The sequence below is a fragment of the Adiantum capillus-veneris genome, chromosome 25 (genome assembly GCF_014529385.1).
Source record: "Adiantum capillus-veneris isolate H3 chromosome 25, ASM1452938v2, whole genome shotgun sequence".
Classification (NCBI taxonomy): Eukaryota; Viridiplantae; Streptophyta; class Polypodiopsida; order Polypodiales; family Pteridaceae; genus Adiantum; species Adiantum capillus-veneris.
In genome coordinates, this window is record NC_140955.1 from 39877173 (window position 1) to 39897758 (window position 20586).

The 20586-nt window shown below is 43.5% G+C and overlaps 1 protein-coding gene across 2 annotated transcripts; it reads right to left on the reverse strand.

Moving 5' to 3' along the window:
* Positions 1-454: 454 nt before the first annotated feature.
* Positions 455-15306, reverse strand: LOC147424755 (uncharacterized). Of its 2 annotated transcripts, none has more exons than XM_086499837.1 (3): positions 15047-15297; positions 14824-14909; positions 455-949 (listed from the first exon to the last, which is right to left on the reverse strand). In XM_086499837.1, the coding sequence occupies exons 1-3, from the start codon at positions 15155-15157 to the stop codon at positions 877-879; spliced, it is 270 nt and encodes an 89-aa protein (XP_086355963.1). In that variant the 5' UTR covers positions 15158-15297; the 3' UTR covers positions 455-876. The 2 variants fall into 2 exon arrangements, with proteins under 2 accessions (XP_086355963.1, XP_086355964.1); XM_086499838.1 differs by lacking the exon at positions 455-949 and adding an exon at positions 13611-14078 and having other exon boundaries at positions 15047-15306.
* Between the last annotated feature and the right edge of the window lie 5280 nt (positions 15307-20586).

Here is a 20586-nt window from a genome sequence, read left to right on the forward strand (position 1 = left end):
AGTACAAGAAAGGTTCAAAAAAATAAATAGACTTCAAAGCTGTTTGTAAGAAGATTTGAAATTTCCAACATACAAAAAAACTACCCAAGTGAGAATGCAACCACGGATTTTGCAGAGTTAAAATAAGGAGGGCACATAAACAGCTTCAAGGTTTATCGAGGTTTTGATCGGGGGGGGTAGTGCTGCACTGAAACAAATCATCAAGTGCGCTTAACATGAACACTAATACCTAGCGTTGGAAAATATAAAATCCATAGTGAGCGAAGGCTACCCAAAAAAAAAATTATTACATGAAAGGGTGAAAACAAATTTGAGGCGGGAGGGGGAGAATCTGAAAAAAGAAAAGAAAAGGCAAGAGACTACCAAACAGGTTTTACACTATTTTTTTAATATTGGCAACATCAAACAAAGGCTGATCAAGGTGAGGCCTGCCAGCCTTATAAACATTCTCAGATTTCATAAAATCAAATAGCACTGGTTTATGATCAGAAGGTAAAATGGATGACTCACTCTTGCAGTTTATGAACCAATGATCCTACAACACATTTGTAGGCATATACAGCTTGCCTGGTCTGGCGGATCTGTAGCATGAACCTGCTTGTATATTACTCCAAACTAAACCAGAATCTTCAGATACATCAATCAACTTTAAGGTTTCAACCATGGTAATTCCAATGATCTTTTTCACACCAGAGATTATTTGTCCTTGGGAGTTGGCTCTATCTATAATATGTTCAACCATATTGAAGTCTCATGTTAGAACAATGTTTCTACGAAGATGGATCAAATCTTGCCAGCAGAAAGCTCTATCTGTAATGAAGTTAGGAGCATACAAACTGACCACAATATGGTTAATGCGATCTAAGAAGGTCACTACTACCCAGAATCCTTTTTTTGATTGCACTTCGGTCCCATTTGCAAGCAATCCCAATAGTAGCACCTCCTCTTCCTGCATTATGATTAGTGATAAACCATTAATAGCCAGAACCAAGCCTTTTGAGATTCTTATCAAGGTCATTACCTTTAACCTTAATTTCCTGTAGACATATGAAATCACGAAGCAGTAAGAAATCATGCATCCACGTTTTGATTATTAGGGATCTAGAAGGGTCTGTAAGGCCCTTACAATTGAAAGATGTACCTGACGAATTAGAGCATTTCATATTTTACTGCTTTTTTGAGGTTTGGCCATAGACACAAAAGCTTTATTAGGGTAAGTAGAGTTTTCTAAATTTCTTTTAGCTTTTGGTACTTGCATGCTAGGTATAGATTCCTCTTCAGCTTGGGTCATTAAAATATCCATTGATGGACCTGGGGAGGAAGTCATTGCGCCTTTGGTTTGTGCATCCTGAGCTTCCATTTCTTGTGTAAATTGAATGATATCTTCATTTACACCTTCCTGGTTATTCACCAGGGTGCTTTTAATACATTCACTCTTACTATCAGAGTCTGATAGGCCTTGAGCTTTCTCCTTGGGGATCTTTGGGAGGACCTGAGTGCCTTGTAGATGTAAGTTGGGGGCTGTAGTAGGAGTCTTATGTTGCGTGGTGTCAGATTTCAAATTGGCTTGGCCTGTGAAAAAGGTGAAAACCACTCACGCAAAACATCAAAATAATTAGCATTAGAGTTTGGTCCTCCTTTCCTTCTCTAAAATTTAGGGATATTCCTTCTGTTCACATGCTGGGAAGATCTTTGCTATGGGAAGATTTGTTATCTTTGTCAAGTTGGGTTTGCTGCTTGGCTTGTAGAAGAATTGGAAAATCTTTGATCAAATGACCTTGTTGGAAGCAATGAAAGCAAGAATTTGGTAAATTTATGTACAAAATCTTTTGCTCATGCAGAATGTTATTAGAACAGTCTTTAATGGGCACGGTCAACTTGGCGGTTTTGTTCAAATCCACTTCAATAAGTGGTTGTGGGTCCCATTTGGGATCGATTCCACATCTAGCCTTGTGTCCCAAGACTTTACCAGCAACACCCCCTATATTATAGAGCCAAGTATAGTACTTTGGCAACTGGAAGGTCACGAAATTCCACACAAACAGGAGCTTTAGTCGACTTTCCCCCTCTGGGATTGAAGCCCTTAAAACACTTATAGGATTATTGTTAATGAACCATTATCCTTGAGTAATAACCTGGAGAGCATTGTCTGCATCCTCAAAAAAAACAAATAATAGTCATTGTATCTGTTGGGGAAACATTTTTCTATATTCCCAATTAGTGGCTACCCAATTCTTTAGAGCTTCCAGCAAAGCTCTAGGGCCATGAAAAAGTCTTGTAACAACCCTGTCAATAAACTGACAGTGCCAAGCTTCAAGATCAACTTTATTTATAATGACACTTTCTTGATTTTCAAAGTCTTGCTCGGTCTTGCAATTGTTGGAATTAGGGAAATCATCAGTATTATCACTAGGTTTAGGATTATCTCTAAGATTATGATTATTTCCAGGAGAGGGAGACCTATTGGACACCATAGAGCTAGTGTATTGAGAACCTTGAGAGGTTTGAAACTGTTGGGTAGCTCCATCTTGCACGCTCCATACATTTTGTTGAAAGATAGAAGGTAGAGCACCCATACTTTGTTCCACATGAAGTTGAGGTCTAAAGAGAGGGTTGAGAAATCTCTGAGAGCCATCGATAGCTTCCACGTATGATAATGGAGGTTTCATCTGCATCTTCGCCGCCTGCAAGGGGGAAAGCTTGAGGGGAAAATGGAGCACTTTGGGAGGGCATTTGATTTTGGGTGCCCAAAGAAGAAGTACCCTGGTATTCCTTGGTAGGCGAAGCGGACAATGCAAAAAGCCCGTTTAGCAAAGCTTCGTGAAGGGCCATTAGCACCCCCCCCCCCCCCCCCCCCCCCCTCGAACGGGGAGAGTTGGTGGTGGTTAGAAGAGGGTACATGGGCATAAATGCACAATGGAAAACGAGGTTGTAGCAGAAATGATGGCTAGCTATCATATCACGGTAGGTCAAAGCCTAGCCTCGCCCCATGAGTTTCATCACAACGAGAATTGGTCAAATGGGATAAGGGGCCCAACCTATTTTTTGGCATCACTATTAGAGCAGGCAGAGAGAGAGAGAGAGAGAGAGAAGCAGGCCTGGAAATTGAAGGGTGCCCTTGTCCTTCTTGGTAAACGAGAGTTCCCTTAGTTGGCGTTTGGAGAGGAAGGGCCATCATAGACCTTGCCCTTCATCATGCAAGGCAAAAAAGAACCAACCCATCACTCAGTGCCCCAAATTTACTCGCTCCTCAGAAATACACTTGTTTTTTCATATGTAAGAGTAACTACCATATGAATAATGGTAATTATTTGAAACTTTGAAGCAACTATATTGATCGCTCTCTCTCTCTCTCTCTCTCTCTCTCTCTCTCTCTCTCTCTCTCTCTCTCTCTCTCTCTCTCTCTCTCTCATGCATAGGTACAAATATAGATTCTTTCTGTGTGTAATAGAAATGCCAAAGACAAAAAGTTTGAAGTGTTCCTAAGCCTAGAGTCTTGACGCCCAATCTCAAAAGTGTGGTGAAGTTAACGTATTGGAACACTTGCCAAGCTCCAAGATTTGAAGATCTTATCTCATCTTTCACTCTATACATGACCACATAAGCAGACCCACAACTGAAAACTTTACAAGGCCAATAAGACATGATACATCCTTAGATTGAAAAAAAATTAAAGCACTAGTAGCTGTTGTCTTCTAAATCCTCAACCAATGTCGGATCCTTACCCCAACTCCGTTCATTTTTGGAACTTGTCTCCTCAAGGCTCAAGCACTATCTTCTCATTACCTCAGAGAGGTTCATGCCTGAACTCATTTGTTTGTAAATTTCTCACACTTGGCAACTTGTAGTCACACATGTGGTAGATGTTAGGCCTTTAGAGGAGGAGCCTAGCAGCCATTGGATTTTGGAACCAACACGCAAGCAACAAGCATCATGAGAGAATTTGCCTCAAACTTAGCACTACACAATGTATACATTTGTATAAAAAAATAAGCACAAAAAGTAAGTTGCAGCTCTTGAGTCCTACTGCATATTGTTTTCTTAGAGTCTTTATTAAAAAGAACACATTAGAGGTAGGTGGTAGGACTCAATTTTTAATAACTTTATATTGCCATACTCACAGTTGTGAGTGGAGGTGTTGTATTGATCCATAAAGAAATGTACAATTATCCTCAAGCGTGGTCTATGCCTTCAAAGATCATAAGATATGGTTCAAATCCACACAGTCCCTTATAAGGACGAGTCTCTTAAGTAGTTACATTTTGTGGACTGGTTTATACGAAAACCAATGGCTTTGATTGCTAGATGCCACTCTTTAGAGTTCTTATGTTTTTTTAATAGAGATTATCACTTCCTTGCTTTCTTGAATAATCTCTTTGAGCCTGGATGTCGAATGGTCCTTTTCAAAGATACACTGGTTCCTAGCCTTCCAAACTTGCTTGAGGTACCAGAAGTGGACAATTTGGGTGCAGATTAGGATGGCTTGGTTTTTCCAAAACTGTCCTCCTAATCCTAGAGAGCAGGTCGTTCTTGAAGAATAGGAATTTCCACGTCTTTTGGATCCATTCATATACTTTTCCCGCGAGGCCTCTTGTAGTTGGACAGTGCAGGAACAATTAAAGGGGATCCTCACTAGCCGCTTTTGCACCTTGAGGATCTATCCATGTCTTTTGGATCCATTCACGTACTTTGCCCACGAGGCCTCTTGTAGTTGGATAGTGAAGGAACAATTAAAGGGGATTCTCACTAGCCGCTTTTGCACCTTGAGCATCTATCAAAGCCTATTTCTTTGACTGCCATCTTGATCCTGGTAGGGATAGCCTCCCATAGCACCTTCTAAAGGAAGGTTTTCATAGCTTTGTGTGTGTGTGTGTGTGTGGGGGGGGGGGGGGGGGGGCACTTAGTGTCCCATATGTTGCTTGTTATTGACACCCATCTAGATTTGGTCTAGTGCGTAGACTACCATTGCTTATTGCTACATGGAATGCCAGATTGGCCCAACAAGAGCCTGTTTGGGCGGTCACAATGTGACACAGTCAACAAACATGCATCAAAATTTATATGTTGCATTTTCCTAGATCCCACTATGAACAAGATCATCCAATTGTAAAGTCCTCGTGACATGGATGAGAGGTGCGTGCAGCTCAAATCCAATAGATTTATTTTGCACGACAAAATTTTTTCTGTGTCCACAACTTACCAAGGATGGGCAAGGGTGTCTAGCTTGTACACTTCGTAGTCATTAATGGAGTTATGTATAACTGATAACTACGAGTCTCGTGAAGGGAGAACTTGCTTTTGATGGGAATATTTTTCTAGTGGTGGCCAGGATTTTATTGCTCTAAGAGAACTTGCTTGATTTTGGGGGCGGGGCCGGAAGTGAAAAGTTGCGCACTGAGCATCCAGGAATGTGCGACATGTTGAGACCGTGGTGGAGGTTTAAAAAAACCAGCTACACGGCAAACTCTTCTCAAGCTGTGATCCCCCCCCCCCCCGGGCACTCCCAGTGGTTAGCTCTCTCGGTCTGTTTATCCAAAGAGCGAGGAGGCGGTGAGGATGGATGCTCCCCAACCACCTCATGATGTAATTATCACTGTTAGCAGCATGCAGCCATTAGCGGCTGCTCATTTCACTAATGAAGAGGTTCAGTACAGCCGCTACTCTCATCACTCTCACCTCATGCTGGCCAATTTCAGCTCATCGGGCTTCTCCTCAGCGTCGATGATGGACAGCTGAAACCGGCCTGTTCAATCCAAAAAGGGCGGTAGACTTTACTTTAAACCTTGATTTAGCTTTCACCCATTATTAATCGTCTATTGTACCTGTACTTTCAAGACACAACAAAGGGGAGAGGGATACAGGCTGCTAGATTGCACCTGTATGAGTAGACGGACACCAGATTGGCCCCTAACTTAGGCGCCCCTTTCGGTATTTCTTTATTGTTCAAAAGAGGAAATAAACGCTGTGGTTCCCTACAAGCTGCCCCGCACAAACTCGGCTGAATTTCCACTGTTCCAGCCCGATTTCGGCAGCATAACTGTACTAGAACCCTTCACAGTCAGTATTCCCACGCATTGAATGACTTTCCCGACGCATACGGGCACTTTGCAAAACCTGGCGAGAATCTGCAGCACGCTGAATTCTCTGTTTTCAGCCCTGAAAATGCGCCAGATCGCCTGTACAGCGGTCCCCTTGCGTCCCCGAACCTCCTGGGGGTATTAGGGTCCGTTTAGGGCCAAAACCCTAAACCTGCAAAAATACACAGCAGGCTGTAATTCACTGTTTCGGGCTCCGTTCCGCGTGCCGGTCGCATCCCTAGCAAGTCCTCGAGCTCCTGCACCTGTAGGGCTACTTGCCCTTTGAATCGGACGAGATTTCTGGCGTGAAACCTCTCCGAATTCACCTGTACCTGCGGGGGGATTAGCCGCTAGCTAATCCAGTACCTGTGCAAGAGGCTCTTGCCTCGGCAATCGCGCATGAACCCACACAACTGTACATTGGTCAAATGAAGAGCCCACTAGAGGGGCATAACATACTGCCAAAGGGGAGAGAGAGGGCAGTGCGTAGCGTGCAGGGCATCACTCCTGGCACCGCACTGTGCATAAGAGGGAAAGCAAGCACTCCATAGCTCTTAACCTGTGACAGAGACTTGCAAAATGAGCCTCCCAGCTATAAATCACGTTTTTGCCTTCTCTATAAGTAGTAAACTGGCCTCAAAGTGCCAAGTGTCACTCATTTGTGCATTTTCCCGCTTTAGACCCTCGGGTCTAAAAATATCTCACCTGCAGCCTCTGTTGACTTGGCCACAGAGTAACAAAATGATCCCCATGTCAAACTGCACGTAATGACGCGAAGACATTTTCAGGTCCCAAAATAGCAGTTCCCTAAATTTTAGGAGATGCTGCCATTGTATCTTTCTAGGTCATCCGACCCTCTTTGTACACTGCGGCCACATCCAGAACTGAAATGTAGCCTCTGTAGCAAAGGATTCCACTTTGGCTAGTCAATGACCCCACTTGGCTAACCATAGTCCTTGTCCAACCTTAGTGCTCTCTTGCCCTCAGGCCCGGACTCCCTCTGGACAGTTCCACACTAGCTATGCAATGCAGGGCAGTTAGATTTCCCGAGGGGTGTTTCCAAAAAGTGAAAGTAAATAGATAATAAGAAAGAAATCAACAAAAAGGATAGATAGTAGTCACACGCTGGTGACATACCCCCCTCTTGAAATCTCAAACGTCCTCGTTTGCATCTATGTCGTCCATGCTTACTGTCAACACTGATGTATTCAACACCTGTCGACACATATACGACACATACATGCTCATTGTCAACCCTAGTGTATTCAACACCTCGTCGACTCATGTATTGCCTGCGTGTGAACCCTGTCCCAATGACATAGTGGTAGCTTCGCACTCTGCCATTGCTTTGAGTCACGAACTTTCCAATGACAAAATGGTAGCTGCACATTTTGCCACTGTCTTATAGTACACGTTGGATCCCGTAACACTTGCGAGCATACCCAAACCAACAGTTTAAGAATGCAGTTACACATGTACTCTTTAATAGAAGCAATCACTGTATCCTTGACAGACTGACAAGAAATACTCACTTCTATAGCACTAACCAAACTTTTGGACATTCCATAAGAGCAATTGCCAAACTGACAATCTGTACAGCTCTAACATTCATGTAACAGGTATTTCATTTGAGCTCACTTTAAATACCATGTACATCATTTGTTTCAGAAGCCATTGTCACACTGACAATCCATTTAGCTTTGAAACTCAAGGGGTCAAGGTAGGTTGCAAATCGAAGGCTTCCAGGTAAAGTGATAACACAGTTGGTGACTCTGCAAGTTCACCTTCTTCCATCCACTTAGCATCCATTGGTGGATAGTTTCTGAACTTTACCAAGTAACGCCTGGCAACCTTGCCTTTCACTTTCCTTTCTTTGTGTGCCAAAATCTGTTCAGGGACCAAGATCTCGTCAAGTTCCTCGACTTCCGGCTGATCTTCAGCTGGCATATCTTCTGGCACATCACCCACATAGGGTCTGAGAAGACTCACATGAAACGCATTGTGAATCTTCCAACTGTCAGGCAATTTCAGCCTATATGCAACATCACTGATTATGTCGCATACCTGAAAAGGCCCATAGTAACGCATGCTGAGCTTTGGAAACAGTCTTTCCTTGCCCTTCATCTTCTTTAACCTTGCCTTTTCAAAGCGTAAAAGCACCCAATCACCAAGTGAATATACCACTTCACGACGGTGACGATCAGCTGCTTTCTTTTGCTTTGCCTGAGTCCTTTCTAAGGCCACTTTGACCTTCTTGTACATTTCATCCATGTCCTGAACATACTTATCTGCTTCAAATATCTTGTCCTTTGTATGCAGTATGGGAGGAACTTTCTTGCCACCTTCAACTATCTCAAAAGGTGCCTTGCCAGTTGATGAATGCACTGTATTATTGTATGCATACTCCACCAATGGCAAATATTGCTCCCATTTTCCTTTATGCTCTGACACATAGCACTTCAGCAGATCTAGGACAGTAGAATTTGCCTCTTCTGACTGCCCATCTGTTTGAGGATGAAATGACGAAGAGAATTTGAGCGTGGTGCCCATATTCTCAAACAAGCCTTTCCAGAACAAACTAGTCATGCGTGGATCACGGTCGCTAATAATCGACTGTGGCATGCCATGATACTTGAAAATATTGCTCATAAACAAGCGTGCCATCTGATCTGGCTTTATCTTCTTCCTGACAGGAATAAAATGAGCCTGTTTGCTGAATCTGCAAATAATGGTCCAAATACCATCATTTCCTGTCTGCGTTCTCGGAAGATCAAAGATAAAATCCATAGCAATACTTTCCCATGGTTTATCTGGAATAGGTAGTGGTTGCAATAACCCTGGTGCCTTTTGCCTGTCAAACTTGACCTTTTGGCATATTAGGCATTCTCGCACAAAGGCATCCACATCCCTTCTCAATGTAGGCCAATAGAAGAATGTCTCTACCGCTTTAACTGTAGCATCGATACCACGATGCCCTGCATACGGTGGGACATGACTCTCTTCCATAACTTTGTGTCGCAATGGCTTTGTGACACACAATCTGCCATGCATCATCATGAACCCGTCTTTAAGAAGATAGTGTTCATGATGTTGTCCATCCATTAGTTGCTCGAAGACCCTTGCAAAATCTTCATCATTTGCATACTGTTCTCTCATATCATCAAGTTCATGATGATAAGGAATCGACACAGCTGAAATTTGTGGCTTTCTTGACAAGGCATCAGCCACAACGTTCTTCTTGCCTTCCACATGCACAATCTGAAAATGGAACATGGACAAGATATTTGCCCATCGCATATGCTTCTCAGATAACTTTGTCTGTGTCAAGAAGTATCGCAAGGTCTGATGGTCCGTTTGGACAACAAAGTCTGCACCTAGCAGGTAGTGTTTCCAACTTAAGAGCGCATGAATCACAGCCAGTAACTCTTTCTCATAGACCTGCATGGTCATCTCTGGCCCTTGCAAAATTCTGCTCTCATAGGCTACTACCCTGCCATCTTGCATTAGCACAGCACCAATGCTACTACCGCAGGCATCACACTGGACCACAAATGACTTCCTAAGATCTGGCAACACAATGACTGGATCCGAAGTCATCTTTTCCTTTAAGAGATTAAAAGCTGAAATCTCTTTTTGTGTCCATCTAAAGGTGACTGCCTTCTTTTGAAGAGCATGTAAAGGTGAAGCAATCTCAGCGAAATTTCGGATAAACCTTCTGTAATAGGAGCATAGTCCCAAGAAGCTTCGGACATCATGCACCGTCTTCAAATTTGGCCATGACTTGATCGCTTCGACTTTTGCAGGATCCATTCTGACACCATCCTTTGAGACAATGTGTCCCAGAAAGTGAATCTCTTTCAAAAAAAACTCACTTTTCTTTGCATTGATGAGCAACCTATGACTGCGTAGCTCTTTGAACACAATGGCCAAGTGATGCCTATGCTCCTCTTCATTCTTTGAGTAGGCCACAACAGTATTTTTCAATCTGTTCTGTCAATGGCACAAACCTATAGGAAGTTACTGGAAGTAGAGCTTTCCAAAACTTCCGATTGTAATCATCCAGATTTCTGCAAGTGGCAGCATTAAGCTGGTGCCATTCTGTCATGACATCTGCTTCGAAATCATCAGATAACCATGCTGCTGCAAAAATCTGCTTGAAGTAAATCCATGTGGACGGAGCTTGCCCTTGAAGCAATAAAGTTGTCCACCATTGTCCCGCATTCCCTGTCAAGAAAGTGGCTGCCTTGCGGACCTTTGAAGCCTCTGTAAAGTTTCCCCCTGCATAGGCCTTGTCAAACTGCTGGAGGAATGAAAGAGCCTTCTTCCTGTCATCAAACCCTGTAAAGGTCGTGAATGACACTCCTTTGCCACCTTCTTTGTACGGAGTTGGCCTCTCCAGCGGCGTTAAATTGTCATATGGAAGTGACTGAAACATGGGAACACTATTAAGGTTCATCTGTGTTCCTTGGCCGCTATTAACTTGACCTGGAAATGCCATATTTGGCTGCTGATTTGTAATTCCAGCCATACCAAAATTTGCTTGTGGCATCCCAAATTGTCCCTGAGTGCTTTGAAACCCTGGTTGCATACCCATGACACTGTACATGGGGTTAGGCATCATCGTTTGAGCACCCGCAAACACTGTTCCTGGCGTATAAAACTGATTTCCAGGTGCATGACCAGCCATGCTCTGAAATACCGATCCACCTCCAAAATAGCCAGGGTGTACTGAAGGTGGTGGGAAGACTTGTTGCATAGCCTGTAGGTTGCTTCCCTGCCCATTAGAACCAGGTATAGGCTGCTGAAAGATGGCGGGCTGAACTGGTACAGTTTGAAAGACTGGCATCTCAGCCACCTGTTCTTGCACCTTAGGCATAAGTTGTGGAGACTGCATATTCTCCGTCAAGTGTACAGGTGTTTCCATTGACTGTGCGGTATGAATCACCTGTGCTCGAGCCTTAACAGGCTTTTGAATATGATCCAGTGACCCAACTTGCTGAGACGGAACAGGAGGTTGCAGAAAGGCTAAAAACCTCGGATTCTGCATTACTTGTGTGAACATAGCCACAGCAGTAGCCAACTGGGTCCTGAATATATCATCATCAGTCTGTGGTGGTCTTGAGGACTCACCCACTTCATGTGTCTGTTGACCCTGTGAAGAGGAAACCTCTTCAGTCACATCATCTGGTCTGTCAGCCATAATTACAATTCCTTGTGTCTGGTGTATGATCCCCTGTGTCTTCAAGCCCAAAACTGACCAAGGCTCACTTCTATGGGAAAAAGTGATTTAATCCCGTCGATGGAACCATGAAACCGGCCTGTTCAATCCAAAAAGGGCGGTAGACTTTACTTTAAACCTTGATTTAGCTTTCACCCATTATTAATCGTCTATTGTACCTGTACTTTCAAGACACAACAAAGGGGAGAGGGATACAGGCTGCTAGATTGCACCTGTATGAGTAGACGGACACCAGATTGGCCCCTAACTTAGGCGCCCCTTTCGGTATTTCTTTATTGTTCAAAAGAGGAAATAAACGCTGTGGTTCCCTACAAGCTGCCCCGCACAAACTCGGCTGAATTTCCACTGTTCCAGCCCGATTTCGGCAGCATAACTGTACTAGAACCCTTCACAGTCAGTATTCCCACGCATTGAATGACTTTCCCGACGCATACGGGCACTTTGCAAAACCTGGCGAGAATCTGCAGCACGCTGAATTCTCTGTTTTCAGCCCTGAAAATGCGCCAGATCGCCTGTACAGCGGTCCCCTTGCGTCCCCGAACCTCCTGGGGGTATTAGGGTCCGTTTAGGGCCAAAACCCTAAACCTGCAAAAATACACAGCAGGCTGTAATTCACTGTTTCGGGCTCCGTTCCGCGTGCCGGTCGCATCCCTAGCAAGTCCTCGAGCTCCTGCACCTGTAGGGCTACTTGCCCTTTGAATCGGACGAGATTTCTGGCGTGAAACCTCTCCGAATTCACCTGTACCTGCGGGGGGATTAGCCGCTAGCTAATCCAGTACCTGTGCAAGAGGCTCTTGCCTCGGCAATCGCGCATGAACCCACACAACTGTACATTGGTCAAATGAAGAGCCCACTAGAGGGGCATAACATACTGCCAAAGGGGAGAGAGAGGGCAGTGCGTAGCGTGCAGGGCATCACTCCTGGCACCGCACTGTGCATAAGAGGGAAAGCAAGCACTCCATAGCTCTTAACCTGTGACAGAGACTTGCAAAATGAGCCTCCCAGCTATAAATCACGTTTTTGCCTTCTCTATAAGTAGTAAACTGGCCTCAAAGTGCCAAGTGTCACTCATTTGTGCATTTTCCCGCTTTAGACCCTCGGGTCTAAAAATATCTCACCTGCAGCCTCTGTTGACTTGGCCACAGAGTAACAAAATGATCCCCATGTCAAACTGCACGTAATGACGCGAAGACATTTTCAGGTCCCAAAATAGCAGTTCCCTAAATTTTAGGAGATGCTGCCATTGTATCTTTCTAGGTCATCCGACCCTCTTTGTACACTGCGGCCACATCCAGAACTGAAATGTAGCCTCTGTAGCAAAGGATTCCACTTTGGCTAGTCAATGACCCCACTTGGCTAACCATAGTCCTTGTCCAACCTTAGTGCTCTCTTGCCCTCAGGCCCGGACTCCCTCTGGACAGTTCCACACTAGCTATGCAATGCAGGGCAGTTAGATTTCCCGAGGGGTGTTTCCAAAAAGTGAAAGTAAATAGATAATAAGAAAGAAATCAACAAAAAGGATAGATAGTAGTCACACGCTGGTGACAACAGCTCGTCCACGACGTTCATATACATCCATCAGGTACCCCAATGTGTCGCTGAATCGCCCAATTACAAAAGCTCTAAACGACCACTTATAAACCCCAAGCACTTGTTCCAGATTGCCCTTGCATGCTTTGTCACCTCACTCGGTGGTATCTATCAAGGGGTGCCTAAGCAAACCTTCATCTGCTTGTGCATCTCATCCATAGCATCATTCATTCACATGGTCCCAACTACTGCAAGGAAACAATGTGTGGTTGATAACAATAATAAGAAGGCCAAGGGATCAATTGTTTCTCTATTTTGCACCCTCATCCCAATTCAAGTATCTGTTATGGCCATTCTCCTCTCTTTGTTCTTCCTTCCAATATCTTCCACCTAGTGTACTTACCATGTCTTCGATCATGAAAGGGAGTCCGAGCGAGGAATATGCCTTTCTTCATGGCACATATCCTGTACATTTTCATCAATAGTTACTTGTCCAACAAACACACTTAACATTAAAGAGACCATGAGTATCTACTGAAAGTCGTAGCCCTTTGGATCGAATCTATAAGGTACTAAATGCCGCAATCATCACAGCAAGTTGGGAGTGTCCACATGTTAAATGATTCCCACCTAATAAATTCCGATCTACAACATTGGAAGTGATCAGCAATGATTCCCACCTAATAAATTCCAATCTGTATTGACGGAATTCAGAGTTTTGTAACCCATTGTATTGACGGAATTCAGAGTTTGTAGCCAGTATGTCCGTTTATCATTTGTTTTATGAGACTAGACTATGAGTAGAGTTTTTTTTGGCATCATCATGTTAAATTACATAACATCTGGAATGGAGCTCGGCATTGTTCATGCTTTTGCATGAGTTTAAATCGCCCTCATCACTTAACAAACACATGCCTTTGTACGTCAATAGACTGCTCGTCCACGACGTTCATATACATCCATCAGGTACCCCTATGTGTTGCTGAATCGCCCAACAAAAGCTCTGCACGACCACTTATAAACCCCAAGTCCGGTGGTATCTATCAAGGGGTGCCCAAGCAAGCCTTCCTCTGCTTGTGCATCTCATCCATAGCATCATTCATTCACACGGTCCTAGCCCAATCACAATGTGTGGAGAACAATAATAATAAGGCCAAGGGATCAATTGTTGCTCTATTCTGCCCTCTTCCGGCTAGTATATTTCGATTAAAGAGCGTCCCAAATCTTTTTCCCTGCAAGAATGCCCGCCCTTCAGGACACACATCTTGTACATTTTCATCAAAAGTTAGTCTTAGTGACGACAGGCATGAATTTAAAAGCAAGGATGTGTGTGTGTGTGTGTCCTCCTCATCCTGAATACTGTATAAGTCATCCGCTCCATCATGCATCGTATTGACTAAACACTTCGACATCTACGCGAGCGTCGTCAGTGCCCAATAGGCAATAGTAAGGCAGACACAGCCATAATGAAGCCTAGCACTGCAAGCGGCATTAAATAGGAAAAATTAACACAAATGAGGTAGTTACTTTCAGAACACCCTAAAAACTGAAGATGAACCAGAAAAAGTACGTCTCCTCTATCATAGATCCTAATTTTACTTGGTGGGCATCGTAGATCCCATCTTGTGGCTTCGGTCTGTTGTATACTTATCACACACCTACCTCATTAAGGACTATGATGATTGTGGCACTTTAGATACGTGTTTTGACACCTGCAAAACACGTAAAAAGGGGTTTTCTATTGAATGGGTAATCTTTCCAGATCTGTTTGCTCGAGAAAACGAGAAAACACTACTACTGTCATGCCGTAATCTCTGGTACATTCTTGGCATTCTTGACTGAGTAATAGACATTCTTGGCAGGGATCCATGGTCCAAATTAGGCGAAGCAGGGGATTCTTATTACCAGACCAAGCGACTGATGCATACACAATTAATAGGCAGCAATAACAGAAACATGTCAAGAGACAGAGGCTACCCTCTCAGTGAAAGGACAAGGTAAAGAGCGGATTCCTTCCAAATATTGTAATCCACAAGTGGTACGCCCATCCGCCAGTTGCTTTCCTGCAAAGATCAAACATTGCTGGTCAGGGGGATACCTTCCTCATCCTGAATCTTCGTCTTCCCATTATCAATTTCGTAAGAGGTCTCAGCCTCCAGGGTGATGGTATACCATCCTTCTCATGGATCTTAACGCTTACCATTTGTATCAGAGTTTTCACAAAGGTCTCCATGCCAACACGCAAGCACAGCACAGCACAAGTTGAAGGGTGGACCCCTTTTGAATATGCAACCAGCAAGAATGCGGCCATCTTCCGGAGAGGATGAGGTGATGCTGGTCAGAAGGGATAACCGTCCTTGTCGATGGTATCAGAAATTTTGAGTTTCAGAGTAGCGTTCTCAGATATGGTAGACGCTAGCCGGCAAAGATAAGGCGCCTACTCACCCTCAAGACTAAAGTGCCACGGGCATGGGAGGGTGGGATCTACGGCCAGGGGATTGTGGGCCGTAGATCTGGAATGTGGGTACCCTAGATTTTTTTTGTAAAAAGTAATTTAGGGTACCCGGGGGATTGTGGGTCGTAGATCTGGAATGCGGTATCTTAAATTACTTTTTACAAAAGTAATCTAGGATACCCGAGTATTGGAAGTAATCTAGGGTACCCACGTTTGCGGGTGTGGTTTTGAACCCGTGACCTCACCCACGGGAGACGGATACCCTAACCACTACGCCATGCACGCGTTGTGAAACGAGGGATCCCTAGTTTACTTAAAACCTGTATGTACAAGGGCCGCAGCCAAAAGTAATCTAGGGTACCCTAGATTACTTTCGGCGCCGCCACTGGGATCTACGGCCCACAATCCCTCGACCGTAGATCCCACCCTCCCATGCCCGTGTCACTTAGTCCTGAGGCCTACCCACCTCTCAGTTCTTACAAACGTCATCCCCCACCCATGAGACAAATTGACACCCTTTTTCCAATGGGGGTCAACTGTGTGCACGCAATCCAGTGTTCGGGAAAAATCATTTTTCCAAACATACAAAATTCCCTTTCTTGAATTTTCCAAGAGGAAATCTTTGAAAATTATGTTTATTTTTGGGGGTTTTACAATAGTTTTCTCTATTTTGGGGCGGAATTTCTCCTTTTCCTCTTGCCTTCAATCGGCATTTTTGAAATTGGAAACGGCACGATATTAAGTTGAGACACATTTTTCTCGAGCACTGACGCAATCTATATCCAAGACTAAGATTCCTGGATTCGAACCCTCACCACCTTGAGCTCAGAACTCTATGAGTGCAGGACTAAGCCATTCGGGCAAGTGCTCACACTGAAAGACTACACGTCTCCCACTTTTTTCAACCCCCCCCCCCCCCGGCCCACGAGACTAATTGACACCCTTTTCTCAATGGGGATCAATGGTGTGCACGTAATATGTATCCAAGGTCGTCCGATGGACAAGGAGAGTAATTTAAGAATCTACGGAATCTTCTAAGCCTTAGAAAGACAAAAAGGTCACGTGGGTGGAGCGCTAGTGTTCGTACTCACCACCTCAAGCTTGTTGACCCAATGCCTTACCAATAAGCTATTCGTTGCGACTTGAAATGAGGTGCATAAATAAAATATATTAAGAAAACCTCAGATTTTGATGTTTTGTGGATCAGAAAGGGATCACATTTGAATCACACAACATGTGTAGCTCACATGGAAATCACATTGTGATCATAGCAAAATCACACTCTGATCACATCATATGATGATCACGCTGTTACATCCGCAAAAGAAATTGTAGATGAGCGCAGACGGTGCCTTTTGATGGTGACCATTGATCCCCACTTAAGAGGTCCGTGTTAATTAGTTCTGAGGGCCCCCCGCCCCTCGGCACCCTCCGCCCTACTACCAATGCATGCGAGCTGCTACCCACATATCCGTCGAAGCCTTCCTCTACTAGCCCATCGTCTTTGCATGCAACCTTCCCATTTTTTTTTGTTGTTGAGAGAGTATCACCTCAAGTTCACTTCAAAAGAACACTTCTCAAAATGTGTACAACATAACCCATCGTCTTTGCACGCAACCTTCCCATTTTTGTTTGTTGTCGAGAGAGTATCACCTCAGATTCACATCAAAAGAACACTTCTCAAAACGTGTATCGCATTATTACTTCCGCCCTGCCACACGCTTACATGGCAAAAGTCAGGGCAACAGATAAGTAGGACACCTACATTCCACAAAGACATGCATGGGAAACAAGGTTAGGGCATATGTCTCTCGTTTCCCAAGCTATGGGTTCAATCCTCGAAGGTGGGAGGGGTGATGCTAATAATTGAGGCCCCTATCAGAGACATGCATAGGACTAGAAATTACATGGACTGTATAGAGAAATAGAATAAGCAAGACTACAAATTGCCTACTTATGGGTGAGGGATCACCAGATGCACAACGAATATAGTTTTTCCAAGTCACATGCACACACATTAGGCATCGTTCAAACTATCTGACATGTCATGTTAAGCAAACATTGGTCAACAGAATCGAAGAGCTTTTTGGTTCGACCCCTGAAGCAGGCACTCTCTCCTTAGATGCATAGATCTCCTCTTGTAACAAAGCGATAAAGAGATCCATGCACTTTGAAAGCTAGCCCACGAATGCGCGAGTATCCAAGCATATGATCTATTATCACGATCGAGCTTAGGGTGCATTTGAGTACACAAAAAGACAACAGAACCTTTTGCAAGGGTGTATGCATGATAATGTGTACTCACTTTCAGAAACTACCCCCACCAAGAAATCCAAAAACAGCCTCTTTCTTGCCACTCCTACGTACATTTGACTTGCTTGCACTTACTTTGAAGAGGCAAGATTTGGTAGCCACACAAAGCACATAGTTGCAAACACAATGGAAAGCTTTGATCTTCATTTTTTCACATCTAAATGGCAATTTTATTGTGCAAGGACTAATCTAGTTCAACCTATCACGGTAGCCTATCACACCTTGTCACAACATTGTGACCTTGATGAAGAAATACTTATAACTTTTTATGGGCTTTTATTCTTTACTTACCCTTTTGCACATTAAATGTTTACTTGGCAAGAAATTTAACTTGATATATTGACAATTCATTGGATCTCTACATAATTAATTTTCATTTTTCTTTGTTGGAATCTCTATTTACAAAAACCTAATTTTTTTACACCAGATTTCTAATGATGTAAAGCTTACTTTGCAGGATCCACCAATGGTCATTTGATAGATTATGACCCAAGGAATGTCACCATGCAAAAGATTTAAACTTCAACGGTTCATTTTTTAAAGGTCTACCTTAGAGAACAACAAAGATTTCTTAGAGGACCTTAATATAATTTATTTTTAAATCTAAAAAATAATGTACATCACCACTCATTTTGATTTTCATGTATGTCATAACTCTTAGTGTAAGATCCTCATAGAAAAAGAAATTGAGTCAATTTGAGTAAGGAAAATACACTTTTCCATTTCACTTGCACCATTCACCTGAGGCGTGCCTCCTTAAATTTGGTAAAATACCAAACCTAGAAATTTTGACTCTTGTCAACCAACCACGGCTTGGTCCTACTCTTTCAATCCTAGTTGACTAGTCCACTTCATACAAGGAGGCCGTCAAGTCACCAAAGGTCCATGTTATCACCCCATCTCACCTTCCACATCAGCACAATCAACATTTTGACCTTAACACTTGGCTTGCCTCATCCACCACCCTCCACTGCCACCTTGCATGCCACTTCACCTTAAGTGCCATGTCATCCACCACCTCACATGCCACGTGTAAGTATTGCTTGCATGGCTTGCCACATCACTTGCCACCTCATGAGCCACCAAGCATGCCACCTCGTCAAATCATCGGCCTCCTTTTTTTCCACCTAATCATTGCATGTCACCATTTTGACATATCATCATATGGCATGGCAGATGAGGTGTAAGACTTAGGGTAACTGAACATAGGATCCTCCTCCCTACCGTCCCTTATATAGGCTAGCTCCTAGCACTCACCCTAAGAGGATCCCCAGTCCGCACTGGTCCAGTCCAGGCCCTTGGCCTAGGTCCCTGACCCCCTAGGTTGGGCCTTGCCCCGTAGGACCCTTGTCCTGACATTACTCCCCATTTAAGAAAGAGTTTTCGTCCTCGAAAACACAAGTAGTAATATCTTCTTTAGAATACTGATGTTTTCTTTACTGACGTCCCAAAAGTGAGGTAGTTGTCTGTATGACCGATAATTGGTACAGTGAGGAGGTTCAAAGAAACCAAGAGCAACATCGTGATTTTCAACATTGTTGTCTGTTTGCAACCACTTGGGTCTAAATGGTAACTCCATTTATAACTCACTTGAGTACTGTAAAGGAGTAACCACAACTAAGAGTTTTCCAAAGGCATAACCAGTTTTCACTGGTCCAGTCCAGGCCCTTGGCCTAGGTCCCTGACCCCCTAGGTTGGGCCTTGCCCCGTAGGACCCTTGTCCTGACATTACTCCCCATTTAAGAAAGAGTTTTCGTCCTCGAAAACACAAGTAGTAATATCTTCTTTAGAATACTGATGTTTTCTTTACTGACGTCCCAAAAGTGAGGTAGTTGTCTGTATGACCGATAATTGGTGCAGTGAGGAGGTTCAATGAAACCAAGAGCAACATCGTGATTTTCAACATTGTTGTCTGTTTGCAACCACTTGGGTCTAAATGGTAACTCCATTTATAACTCACTTGAGTACTGTAAAGGAGTAACCACAACTAAGAGTTTTCCAAAGGCATAACCAGTTTTCAGATCTTCTGAAGGTACTGGAATAATGCAAGGAAACCTTGGCGTAACTTTCCATGCATTTGTGAGGCAGATTTTTTACTCGCCTGAGTATCTTGAAAAGTTCGTAGATAGGGAATGTCCTCGTGGTAGAATTCTGAATAGTTTGGAACACAAAGTGCTCATCCTTAATGAAGGTTACTTGCCAACATACTTTGTTAGCACACCTGGTAAGTCCTTGACGTATGAAAGTATTGACACAATCTCCAACCCCACCACAATAGGTGTTCAAAGTCAAAAAGCGTACTTAAGCAAATTCTAGAATAGGGAGAAAATCATCTATTCAGAAATGCGTTGTGCTAACGTATGCTCTTAGCAGATCCTTTAGCACAAGATTGCTTATTGTAATGTGCTTATCCCCTTGGATAACTGACAGTACTGAGGTGTGTTTTCCTCACCGTTTACAGACACTCGTCCCAGATGACTGGTAAACGGGGAATCACAGTAGTGTATAACATTGGTGAGGAATCAACAACGTCTGAAATAACCATCATGGTTAACTTGGAAAAATCCACAAATGCCCAAACTTGGTGATTAGTAGACTCGAAAGTAATCTCATAGAGATAGTGCACATAGAGTGCAAAATGCTTCATAAGCAGCAACCTGAGGAATATGCATGCCGTTCCAAATCATCCTTTGCTAAACACTAGGGCCCATAACACCTAGTGTGCATGCATTTAGCAAAAACTAACCCGAACCTGTATATCCATAATGATCTTTGCCAATACTTATGGCAAATGTGATGCGCCTAGCACGCATTAAAAGGAATGTAAATAGTTCTGAAAAGAAACTAAATACTTTTAGTTGCAATCTTTTGCAAGCCTTGCTGAAACGTCTGAAACACAATAGAAGGTCAAACATTGATCACTTCTAGGTACAGACAATGACAAGTAGTACTTGTACCTTAACAAGTCATTC